The 12992-nt window shown below is 43.0% G+C and overlaps 1 protein-coding gene across 1 annotated transcript; it reads left to right on the top strand.

The window, feature by feature from the left end:
* The first annotated feature begins 7309 nt into the window (after window positions 1–7309).
* Window positions 7310–11367, top strand: LOC148112850 (uncharacterized). Its single transcript, XM_087874318.1, has 2 exons — window positions 7310–7834; window positions 11224–11367. Exons 1-2 carry the CDS (start codon window positions 7331–7333, stop codon window positions 11365–11367), a joined length of 648 nt encoding a protein of 215 aa, XP_087730444.1. The 5' UTR covers window positions 7310–7330.
* Window positions 11368–12992: the final 1625 nt, after the last annotated feature.

The following is a 12992-nucleotide window of genomic DNA, read 5'->3' on the forward strand; positions in this document are numbered from 1 at the left end:
GGTGTAAGTCTAACAAGTTGTCCAGGCAATATATGTGTTCTATCACTTTAAATGTAATGCTGAGTAATTGTACTGCTGACTCAATGTAATGACTAATGACTGCTGACTGGATGCTGACTGCAATTATCATAATTGTATTGTTGAGTCATTGCACTGCTGACTTCACTTATCTTAAGTGGATAATTACTAGTGTAAACTGTATATAAGGAGGGAGCTGAGCTATAGTCATTGTTGGACCCGCTCTCATCATTGCTTGACTTGCTGCTTGACTGGAACTGTTGATTGGAACTGTTACTGTCGTCGTGTGAAGAAGTGGATGGATCTGCTACCATCGTGATTTGTTACCAGCGTTGAATTGCTGTTTATTACCTACTGCTGTTTGGTAAGAAGATATCTGTAACTCTGGACTGATTTGAATGGCTAAAGACTTGGATTGATAAAAAGACTATGCAATTGTTTTTCACTACAAAGTAAAAGCTTTGTTAATCCAGTTTGTATGTATTGTATTCATTGCTCTCAGTACTGTTTCTCTGTGCACTTACTCTTACAACAATATCCTTAACAGTTTTGTCCTTTGCTGTTTGGTTTGCTATCTCAGTTGCTGTGATAGGGCCAGATGCAATGTCCTCCACAAGGAGAACCGGTGTGGCTGGGGCAGAGTCCTGGACAACTTCCAGCAGTGGGCACTGGCTGGGGCCATCGGTGTGGCCGAGGCTTTTGCCTGGCCAATTGACTAGCCAGTATTTATATGCTGCTAGGATTATAGTCCATCTATTCATTCGAGGTAATAATATGTTTGGAGTGGTCCAGTCCCCTGAGATGATGCCTAGAAGTGGTTTGTGGTCTGTGACTAATTCAAAGTCCCTTCCGTATAAATATTCATGAAATCACTTGACCCCCACCACTGCAGCCAGTGCTTCCTTGTCCGCCAGAGTTTTTGAATAAAATGCAATGGGAGCCTCGGTCCCATTTGGCATCTAGTGACTTAGAACAGCTCCAATGCCAAATGGGGAAGCATCACAAGTCAGGATGAGGGGTAAAGTCTCATTATATTGAACCAGGATGCTGTTGGAAGATAGAAGTCCCTTGACTGCTTCGAAGGCGGAAGCTTCTTTTTGTCCCCATGTCCTTCTTACCCAGCAGTAGATGAAGTGGTTCTGCAACTGTCGCCTTCTGTTTCAGAAAAATGCTATAAAAGTTTAGGAGGCCAAGGAATGCCTGTAATTCTGTTTGGTTCTTTGGTGTGGGAGCTTCCTTAATGGCTTTGATTTTGCTATTGGTGGGGTGTATTCCCGAGCCAACAATTAAATACCTCAGGAATTCAACCTTTGGTACTGCAAATTGGCATTTCTCTTTTTTTACCTTAAGGCCGGCTTCTTGAAAATGACTCAGAATTATTTTTAGTCTATGGGTTAGTTCTTCTTTGTTCCTTGCGGTCATGAGGACATTGTCAAAGTATGGCAACAACCCCAGAATGCCCTGTAGGAGACGTTCCATTATGCTTTGAAAGAGTCCTGGGGCCCCACCCCAAAATGCAGGTGGCAGCATTTAAATGCTCCTTTATGTGTGACAATAGTCTGGCTTCTGCGGTGTCCTCGTCCACTGGCAGTTGCTGATAAGCCTGGGCCAGATCAAGTTTAGCAAAAATGTTGTCTTTGCCCATGGAATGCAATAGATGCTGTATCACGGTCACAGGATAGGCACTCCGCTGCAATGCCTTGTTTACCATGGCCTTATAGTCCATGTAGATGTAGATTGAGCCATTTGACTTTACCGGTGTGACAATGGGGGTTCCCCACTTGGCATGATCCACTGGCTCCAGAATTCCTTGGGCAATTAATTTGTCTAATTGGATATCTATTTTGGGCCAGAGAACGAAAGGGACCCTTCTCGGCTTTATTTTAATGGGGGTGACTTTGGGATCCAGGTTAAACGAAATGGGTTTTCCTTTATACTTGCCTAGAGTCCCATCAAACACGTCGGCAAATTCCTTGAAAAGCTCCTCGATGTCATCCTCTTGTATATCATTGATGCCGGTCACTCCCAGTCCTAAAGCATCGAACCACAATACCCCCAACAGGCTTGGCAGATCTCTATTTACCACGGTCAGCTGCAAGGGTCCGACAAAATTTTTAACCACACCTGGAACTCTCTGCTGCCTAGAACAGGGATGTGGTTTCCTTGATAGTGCTTTAGGAGTACCATCTGTGGTGCTAGCTGGTTCTTCTGCAGCCCTGGCACAGTCTTTTTAATAGTCGACCAGGACATGATGGTCATATAGGACCCTGTGTCTACTTCCATGTCACATGGGGACCCCTCAATTTGAACTGTGACATAGAATTTCTTTGTACAATACGCATCTGAATGCCCAACAATTGTTTGATGAGTTTCCCTTGTTTCCTCAGCCCGGTCTTCTCTCCTTTTGTGTTTTGAAAACAGTGTTTTCTGGGAAGGCATTTGGGAAGCATATGATTGTGGTGGGAAAGCTGGCTGATTTTGGTGTCGAAAAGCTGGCTGGGTTGCTCTGCAGGCTCTGGCTATTTGCCCCCTCCACTTGCATCTCTGGCAATTTACATGCCAATATAAGGTGATTCCTCCCACAACTCACACACACAAATTGTCTCTCTTTTGCTTCCCAATTTCCTATCCTTCTCTCAGTTTGAGTGTGGTGGATTTTGTCATCTTCCTTGGCAGATTCTTCTGGTTCTGTGCTTTCGTGATGCACGATGGCTGATTCGGTTTGCTTCGGACTGCTACTTTGTTTCTTCATCACTTTGGCTTCATCCAACACAACTTGGAACATGATGCCAGGCTTGCTTAACAATCATTTCTGTAGGTTTAGGTCTTCCAAGCCCAAAACGAGTCTGTCCCGCATTATCTCTTCTAAATTGCTGAATTCACAGTTGGCTGCAATCCCTCTTATTCTTGCAACAAAGTCATTAATTGTTTCCCCGCATCTCTGATAGTGCCAATAAAACTCATCTCTCCTTACCAGGTTCAAAGTGACTGGTGCATAGTGTGTTCGCAAGGCTTTTTGTAGGGTTTCCCAGGATACTGTATGGAGATTTATTGGAGCCAATATGGCTTTAGCCATTTTAAAAATATCGGGTCCACAATAACTTAGGAAAAATGCTCTTTTTCTGTTGTCTGATAGTGTTAGAAGGTCATTTGCTTCCAGAAATATTTGGAATCTGTCCATTTGTGACATCCAATCTTCTTTAGGTGGGTTGAAAGGAGGTGGGGGGGGCATGTGAGTTCATCTTCAAATGGCCGATGCAATATTCCGATCTGCTGTGAAGCCAAGGCTGCCACATGGATGCCCAGTTCACTTCAGCTCCTTTGTCCTTTGTTCTCTTCAGGGTCCCATCTTTGTCGCCAGTGTTATGTGTTGGTCAAACAAGAAGCAGGACTCATAGCTATGCAAACAGCTGGTTTATTGCAGATGGGTACAGGAAAAAGACAGAGGCTGAATCGTCTGGCAGCTCCCTTTAAAGGGGAGCTATTTGACAGCTCAGCCACTAGGCTCCCTTGAATTTCTCTCCTCAGTGCTGGAGCCAAACAATTTAAACCTTAAGTCAGTGACAAGTCACTTGTCAGGTGGACCAGATGGAAATCTTTGCTCAAGGTATTGAATTTCCATATTCAACAATTTGATTACTTTCTTCATCTGAAAAGGGGGGCTGTTTTATCTCCCACCCTCAAAATTCCCATTTCATCTATGTATCTTGATATCAAGATATACAAATTGAGGTTCCCATGGAAGACTTTGAGCTACATGCAATGAGGGAGGGTTGAGGACTGAAAGGAAATTCCTTTGTAGCACTTTTTTTTTTTTTGGCCTGGGGCATTTAGATTGCTCTGGCTTTGATTTGCCTCCCCTTTACACTTAACAACCTGTTTCCTGAATAAACAAACACTGCATCTAAACAGCTAGAATAGCCCTTCAGGAGAATTTAAGATGCCAGAGGTGCAAGGGGTACATTTGCAGGGGATAATTCCAGCAGTTGTGGTCTTTATGGTAGAAGCTTTGGAGATTTCTCCTCCCAGAGAACCACTGCCTAGGATTCTGGCAGAGAGGCAGCAAGGGACTTGCATGGTGGTAAATATTCATCTTAGGAACACGGGATCCCCCTCCCCCAAACTGGAGAAGCAACGGGGGCTCCAGTTTTCCTCTCTCATTGAACCACTGCCTTGGATATTCACACTCCCTTAAAACACACACCATCCCACCTATAAGCATCCCACCTATAAACTGGTGTTATGCTGTTTGAGACACTGTTGCTTAATTAACATGTTTTTAATTCAGGATGAGGCATTCAGGTTTTGAATGGGTGGGTGGGTAGTTGGCTTTGAGACTGGCATGAGATGGATCACAGTTGTGGAATCAGGTGTATTGCTAATAAAAAAAATGAATTCTATCCACAATTGCTTGCCTGGCCAATGGTACTATAGAATTAGGATTATAAATTTGGGAATTAATTTTTGGCTGGGGCACACAGAAGCACTTTGTATTACATCTATGCCATATTATAAATCAGCATAAGAAAATTTAGCTCCAAATATTGTGGTATCGCTTTTACATCATGTCATAGTCCATGAAAGCACTCTAGAATGAATGGGTTGGAAAAATTAAAGCCCAGTTTTTGACTGAAGAAAGATAGATTTCTGTCCCACTTTTGTAAATTCTGTAATGTGGATTAAAACATGGGCCTTCATTCACTATAGTGTTTATTGAAAATATACTTGGTTATTGTTTAATCCATTAAGTATAATAGCAAGGTAGCAATACAAGTAGTCCTCGAATTACAACAAATTGTTTAGTGACTGTTTGAAGTTATAATATGTGCTGTTCAGATGGTGAATTATAGTGAATTAGTTACCTAAGAATTAAGAGCTGTCTCCTTAAGAGATTGCATTGTGGAAGATGTAGAAAGAGATTGTATTATGGGAAATGCAGTCCATGACATGTGACCACATCTGTGTTGTCTGATTGGCCACTGAAGCTCTCTGTCTGGGGTGTAGAACAAAGCCCGGCCATTATGAATTGCCACGGAGGAGAGAAGCATGCTTTCTGAACAGGGGGACAGATCTACCATCATTTTACACTAGGAAATGGGACAGATTATGAAATAAGGATGAATCTCACCATGACTCACCATGATTGTAAGTCTATGATTTTGAGGATACCCAAATAAATGATCTGTATGCAAACCTGTTTGCTAGACTTTAACTGCCTGTTCCCAGTGGAGCCAGATGCCTGGGGAACATAACAGTAAAATGATGTAGACTGCCTGACTCCCTTCTTTGTTCCTTTTGGAGCAATGAGGGACATTTTGTTTGAGTTAAGAAAAAGAAAGTGCATCTCTTTTCTACGCACAACTTAAAAAAAGAGAGAAAAACTTTGTTTGCACCCAATTGGGACCTTTGCTTAGCCACGGAAGTGATAAAACCTGCTTTCCTTCTCTTTACATCCCAAATTCTGTTTGTATTTAACTGAGAAAAGTATTCTGCCTGGCAGTAAAAGAACAGAGAATGGTTAGTCCCCCCTTCTCTTCTTGGAACAAAGAGGAAAGACCTTTCTTGCCTTAAATAAGAAGATTGCCATGCTATAAAGGGGGCCAGGGCTGCATGTTCAAATCACCTTTGCAAAGTTTTTTGTGTGTATGTTGCTTTAGAAGCTTACCTTGGCAGTAAAAGAAAAAAAACCCCCATATTTTAGCACAAAGCAAGCTGAGCCACATGGTCTCCTTGGAGATAGAATTTGCATGTTACATGTTACAAGGGTTATGTTTGCAGTCTTGGCAGGATTAGTTTGAGATCCATTCCCTGACTCTTGAGGAGCTGCCTCCAGCTGCGTCTGTAAGGTATTTCCGGTTCCTGTCATATGTAGATATATACCTGCAATGATGGTTTGTTAAGGGCTTTTTACTGACGATTAAATCTATCTGAAACATGGTGTCAGAAGCCTAAATCCAGTGGTGAAATGTAAAATTTGTTACTACTGGTTCTGTGGGTGTGGCTTGGTTGGGGGGGTTAATATGACTGAGTGGGCGTGGCCAACTTTTTTAAAAAAAACTTTTAAAACTATTTTTCTATAACCTCTTTGTTATAGTTGTAGAAAAAATGCTTCTAAAAATAAAAAAAGCCTCAATAAAAAAAAGCCTGTGATGATTGCATGGCTCAGCTGGGCAATGGAGGGGAGGGGGCAGGGATTTTTGCTACCGGTTTTCTGAACCACTCACCTCCATCACTACCTGATCGGGCTACCAGTCCGAACCGGGAGCATTTCATCCCTGCCTAAATCCATGTCTTCCGGACACATTTGCATCATACTCCCAAAATCTAAGCAGTGGAAGTATGGCAGCTGCCTACAGTATACCTCTGCCTGAGCCTATGAGGGTGAGTGGAGACTGTGGTAGCAACTGGAATGAGTTCAGAGCAGAGTTTGAAGATTATGTCTTCAAAGCTACAGGCTTGGATGAGAAGCCAGCAGCAGTTCCAGATGCCACATTAAGGAGATTGATGGGCAGTGAATGCCTTCATATCTACAGACACAATTTAACTCTTTCTATGGAGCAAGAAAGAGATATCAAAGTTATTTTAGACGCTTTAGAGACTTATTTTAGACCTCTCAAAAATGTTATTTTTGAAAGATACATATTTGGCAGCTGCAAGCAAGAGGAAGGTGAAACGTTTAAAGAAAAAAGCAGCCAGTTGTGACTATGGCCCCTTAAGGGATGAGCTCATTCAGGACAAAATAGTTTTGGGTGTTGCTAGTGAAAGCATATGCTGCCGTCTCTTGAGGGGGCATAATTTAAGCCTACAAGCAGCAATTGAGACATGTCAGACTATAGAATTTACTGACAAACGGCTGAGAGTCATAGAGCGGGATAAGGATTGTGTTAATAAAGTCTCCAAACAGCAGCCAAGTAGGATGAATTACCAATACAGATATCAGAATAAAAGGCAGTTTTATAATTCATCAGTGAACAACCAAGTAGCATGCAAATATTGCGGCAATATGCACATACAAGAGAGAGAGCAGTGCCCAGCATATGGGAAAATCTGCAGAGCATGTGGGAGGCTACACCACTTTGCAGGAGTGTGTCAGGCATGGAAAAGGGAAGTAAGGAAGTTGCATAAAATTGAGCAAACGTTAGACTCGGAGAATGCATCTCAGGAGGAAGCATCCTTGTTTATTACTGATGCGGTTTACAGGAAAGAATGTATTGGCGTAGTACATTCCAAGGGCAAAAAATGATTTGTGAATCTCAGGTTTAACAATGTAATTCAACCCTGTCAACTGGACTCAGGTGCAACCTGTGATGTTATGAGTTTAAAGGACAAAATGAAACTGGCACCCGAGATACTTCTTCAGCCTAGCAGTACTAAATTGAAGTTATATTCAGGAGAATTAATGAACTCACTGGGCTTATTTCAAACAGAATGCAGCATACGTGGGGATATTTATAAACTTGAATTTGAGATTGTGGAAGCTGATCAGAAACCGTTATTGTCAGGATCAATATGTGAGTGCTTGGGGTTGATGCAGTTTACCATTCCAGCCGAGTTACACAATGTTGTGAGTTACCCCCCTAAATCTCTGGTGGGGCCATTGACAAAACAGCAAATCCTCCATGTATACCAGGAAGTGTTTGAGGGCCCCATAGTATCTGTTCCAGGAGAGGTTCATGTTGAACTTGACCCTGCTATTTCCCCAGTACAAAGTGCACCACACAATGTGCCTATAGCTATTAAGCAGCAGGTTAAAGCACAACTGGATAAGTACGAGGCAGAAGGACATATTATGTCAGTAACTAAGCCCACTGACTGGGTAAGTTATATGGTTGTCATTAGGAGGCCGGAGAAGATTAGTATTTCCATTGATCCCAAGTTTTTGAATATGGCCCTGAAGTGGTCACATTATTTAATGCCAACACTGGATGATGTTTTGCACAAGCTACCCAAAGCATGGGTTTTTACACTTGTTGACGTGAGAGACACCTTTCTACAATGTAAACTGGATGAAATGAGTAGCTACATGACTACATTCTGGACCCCATGGGGTAGAAAGAGATGGCTTAAATTACCCTTTGGAGTTTCAGTAGCACCAGAGGTATATCAACGAAAGCAGCATGAATTACTGACTGGGCTCGATGGAATTGAGCCAATAGCTGATGATATTCTTATAGTTGGCTGTGGTGAAACAGATGAAGAAGCTGAGCATGACCATGATGAGAAGTTAATAGCACTATTAGATCAGTGTAGGCAGGTGAGGTAAAGGCTTAGTGTAAAGAAGTTGCAATTTAAGGTGCACAAAGTCTGCTTCCATGGGCATATTTTGTCCTCACAAGGTTTAAAAACTGATCCAGAAAAGATCAGAGCCATTGTGGAAATGCCATTGCCTGTTGATGTTAAATCAGTGCAGAGATTTATCGGATTTGTTACTTATCTAGTAAAATTTCTGTCACACCTATCGGAAGTGTGCCAACCATTGAGATGCCTTCTGGACAAAGATGCAGTTTGGCATTGGCTCCCCAAGCACGAGCAGGCAGTACAGAAGACAAAATGTTTGGTCACTATTGCTCCAGTGTTAAAATATTACGATGTTACGAAGACTGTCACAATTCAAAGTGACTTGAGCAAAAATGGACTAGGATGTTGCCTAATGCAAGAAGGTCAGCCGATCGCATACGCGTCCAGAGCGCTTTCTGCTGCCGAGTTGAACTATGCTCAAATTGAAAAGGAGTGCTTCAGTATTGTATTTGCCTGCCAGCATTTCCATCATTATGTTTATGGCCAGGATACAGTCATAGCCGAAACTGATCACAAGCCATTAATAGCCATATTCAAGAAGCCCCTTTTGTGTGCTCCCAAACGTTGCAGAGCATGATGCTTAGTTTGCAGAATTACAACCTAAATGTTGTCTATAAGCCAGGACGCGAAATGTATATTAGTGATAACCTGAGTAGGGCTATGTTAGATCAGGTGACACTTGGAGGAGAACATGAGCATCAGACAGTCTGCTGGTTGCAAGAGGAACAAATTTTTTTTGCCGAAGTTAACCAAGCAGTCACAAATCACCGTCTATGTCAGCTTAGGCAGCACACAGGTACAGATGTAGCTTTACAGGCACTGAAGACTATTGTCATGAGTGGGTGATCAGATGAGAAGGAGGCAGTTTCAGCAATATTGAGGGAATTTTGGTCTTTTAGAGATGAGATCACCATACAAAACTGGATCTTGTATAAGGGCCCAAGAGTCATAGTGCCTAGGTCAATGAGAGTAGAGGTGCTATTGCTCATACACTCGAGCCATATTGGCGGAGAAGCATGCTATAGACAAGCCCGGAATACGCTTTACTGGCCCAATATGCAGGGCGAAATCAAGGACTTTGTTAGCAATTGTTCCACCTGCAATGAATATGCATATGCGCAACAAAGAGAAACCATGATGTCACACGAGATACCATCACGTCCTTGGCAGATTGTTAGTATGGACTTGTTCAACTATACAGGAAAAGAGTACCTAATATTATTGGATCGTTATTCTGACTTTTGGAAAATCAAACCTCTTACAGACTGTTCGGCTGAGATTACCATTAAGAGATGCAAGACACAGTCAACCAGATAAGGTGATCTCAATAATGGTCCTCAGTTTACAAGTATACAGTTTAGGAAATTTGCCGCTGAGTGGGAGTTCGAGCATGTGACCTCTTCACCGCGTCATCCACAAGCTAATGGCAAAGCTGAATCAGCTGTGAAGATCGCTAAGAAACTATGTAGGAAAGCTCACAGTGAAGGTAAAGACCCATGGAAAGCCATTCTACATTGGAGAAAAGGAGCCTGTAGTACAGTGGACTAAAGCACTGTTATTAACATCTGCTGCTTGCAATTACTGCAAGTTCAAATCTCACCAGGCTCAAGGTTGATTCAGCCTTCCATCCTTTCAAAGGTAGGTAAAATGAGGACCCAGATTGTGGGGGCAATAAACTGACTTTGTATAAATATACAAAAGTATGAAGGCTATTGCTTAATGCATTGTAAGCTGCCCTGAGTCTCCGGAGAAGGGCGGCATATAAATTAAAGCAAAAAAAAAAAATACCCCATGTTCTGTCCCCAACCCCACGCACACACACCAACAGACGTTCAGGAGTTAAAGACCAAACCAGCCGGTAAAATCCTTTTCCTTATGATAACGGAACTTGGCAACAACCTAGTGGCTGCCTGCCAAGAGTTTATTATTTACAAAGAGGAGAGATAACTTCTCCCCACTTCTGATACATCAAAGGAAAGCAGCTCAATAATTACAGAATTAATCAAGTCCAGAGATACTCCAGCAAAGTCTTAAAGCAAAAATCCGGCAATGCAGAATGGCGTGGAAGCTTTCAGCTTTGTTCGTCACAAGGTTTGACTGGCCACCACGCTCCCTTTTATACCCTGTGGGGTGTGGTCCAGTGACTCAGCCTAATCTCGGGCATGCCCTTTCTTCTGTTGCGCGCGCTTATCTCTGCGACGCTGGCGTGGGTCCAGCCAAGACTCATTACCCTCATCACTGTCCATCTGTGGCTGCGTGGACATGCTTGGCCCTGGCCCTATCTCTTGCCCTTCAGCAGACACCAAAGGCATTGCTAGAGAGGAGGGTCCTGGAGAGGGAGGCCTTGCCAACTCCTCCCCTCCACTCTCGGAGTCCTCTCCTGATGATGACACAGGCTCTGGTAACGGAGCCACAACACCCCATCTGAAGGCATGGACAGTAGTCCGGCACAGAGACTGATGGCAGGGAGACTAAAGACATCACTACCAGTGGCTGACAGGCTGCTTGAGCCCTCGGTAATACAAAGGTTCGAGAAAAGTTACTGTTGAAGAGACAGGCAGTCAAGGCAAGATATGACAACTCAGCTAGAGATTTGCCAGAATTGGAGATCCGGGAACGGATTAGGATGAGACCGCTCCCTGGAGATTGGACAGGTCGCTGGAAAATGGGTAGCTGCTTACAAGTGGCTCCATGTTCCTATTTGGTGGACGTTGATGGAACTTTGTATTGTCGCAATCAGTTAGACTTGCGTCTAGCTGAGCGGCCAGACTTTACATATCCTGTGGACAGGCCAGATGTATCTGGTATTACCATGCCGCATTTACCCATGGACAATGAGGAATGCACAGGAATGGGGCCTTAGATTAATGTTGATGAGAGCTCGGAGCAAGTGGGTTTACCCAATAGCAGTCGAGCACCGGACATTCCAGTAAGCAGCGAGAAGAGCCCAGTGGTTTCAGTGAGGTCAGAGAAGCCCAGAGTGCAAAGAGAGCCAGTTGGCGCAAGAGGGCCAGTTATTACTCGCAGCGGCCGATGTTCGCGACCACCTGACAGACTCAATTTGTAGAAAGTGTTGATATTGTTTCTTTTTACAATTTGAACTCTTTTGCAATGTTTTTTTTTTCTCTTTTAATGTTTTAATATGTGATTGTTTGAAGGGAAGATATTATAGTAAAGTTATAGTTGCTCGCATCAGAACTCTGCATGTTTTATAATGTTTTAAAATGATATAGTTGTGGTAATATGAAGGGAAGATGTTATAGTTGCTTACATCGGAACTTCGTATGGTTCACAATGTAGTGTTTTTTATAGTGTTTTATAGTTATAATGTTTTATATCATTTTAATGTATATATGTAATGCTCATGGGGTTAGTGGGGTTTTTAATGTTTAAAACATGATAGTTTATTAATGAAAAAGGGAAGATGTTACAAGGATTATGTCTGCAGTCTTGGCAGGATTAGTTTGAGATCCATTCCCTGACTCTCGAGGAGCTGCCTCCAACTGCGTCTGTGAGGTATTTCTGGTTCCTGTCATATGTACATATATACCTGAAATGATGGTTTGTTAAGGGCTTTTTACTGACAATTAAATCTATCTGAAACAATACACTCTGCTTCTCCCAGCCTAGCCAGCTCAATCTGCAGTTGATGTTGATGAGCAAGTCGCAAAGACATTTTGTAAGGAACAGATTTGATGCAGAGAAACTATCCAGCTACAGTGCATGCTGAATCTTGCTTGAAGAAAATACTGGAAAGCTAAATCCCCTTTATAGGGCAAGCAATTAAAGTCCAAAGGAACCCAATTTCGAGGAAAGCCTCTTAGGGTCCCCAAATTGGACAATTGCTTTGCAGCTCTATACAAGGAACACGCTAAAACCAGTTTAACCCAAGCATTAGTTAGGTTACAGCACCCTAATGGTCAAAAGATATACTGTGCCAACCACGCCGCTATGCAAGCAACGCACCCTAGTGGCCAAATGGTGTACTGCATCAACCACACTGCACACATGCAACGGAAAGTTTGCAACGGACCCCAGTGGTCAGAAGGCAAACTACAATGACATCTTCTAAAGTTTGCAACGCACCCCAGTGGTCAGAAGGCAAACTGCAACGACATCTCCTAAAATTTGCAATACATCCCAGTGGTCAAAAGGCGAACTGCACCGACACCTCCTAAAGTTTGCAACGAACTCTAGTGGTCCTAAAGTATCCAGGAAATCCCCTGAGTTTTCCCAGTCATGACTGAGGCCTCTAATGTGTCAGCAGAGTTGGTCCTCCCAGCCAATCTTGATATGTATGGAGTATCGTATGTATGGAGTGTCACGGAGTCTTGTCCAATCATGGCAGAAGCAACTGACTCATCAGGAATGATGATCCTCCCCTCAACTAACCTTGATACAAACCCAGAATTGGACATCCAAAATTCAAAAGAGGCTGAAGCACATCAGAGAACCTATGACCTCAGGCAGCATAGGAAGCTCACTGATGTTATGCAGTCAAGGCTGAGGGAGGATTGGGACAAGCATTATCATTGCAACAAAGGGTATTGGGAGAAGTTGCAACAGATCTGCAACACGCCCTGGATGAGCTTTCACACAAGTGCATCCACTCGTGGGTGAGTAAAATGGATGAACTTTATACAGAATGGAAGGGTTCTGAAAGCCATCTCGTCAAC

Source organism: Pantherophis guttatus, chromosome 7 (genome assembly GCF_059756535.1).
Source record: "Pantherophis guttatus breed Tessera chromosome 7, ASM5975653v1, whole genome shotgun sequence".
NCBI classification, from domain to species: domain Eukaryota; kingdom Metazoa; phylum Chordata; class Lepidosauria; order Squamata; family Colubridae; genus Pantherophis; species Pantherophis guttatus.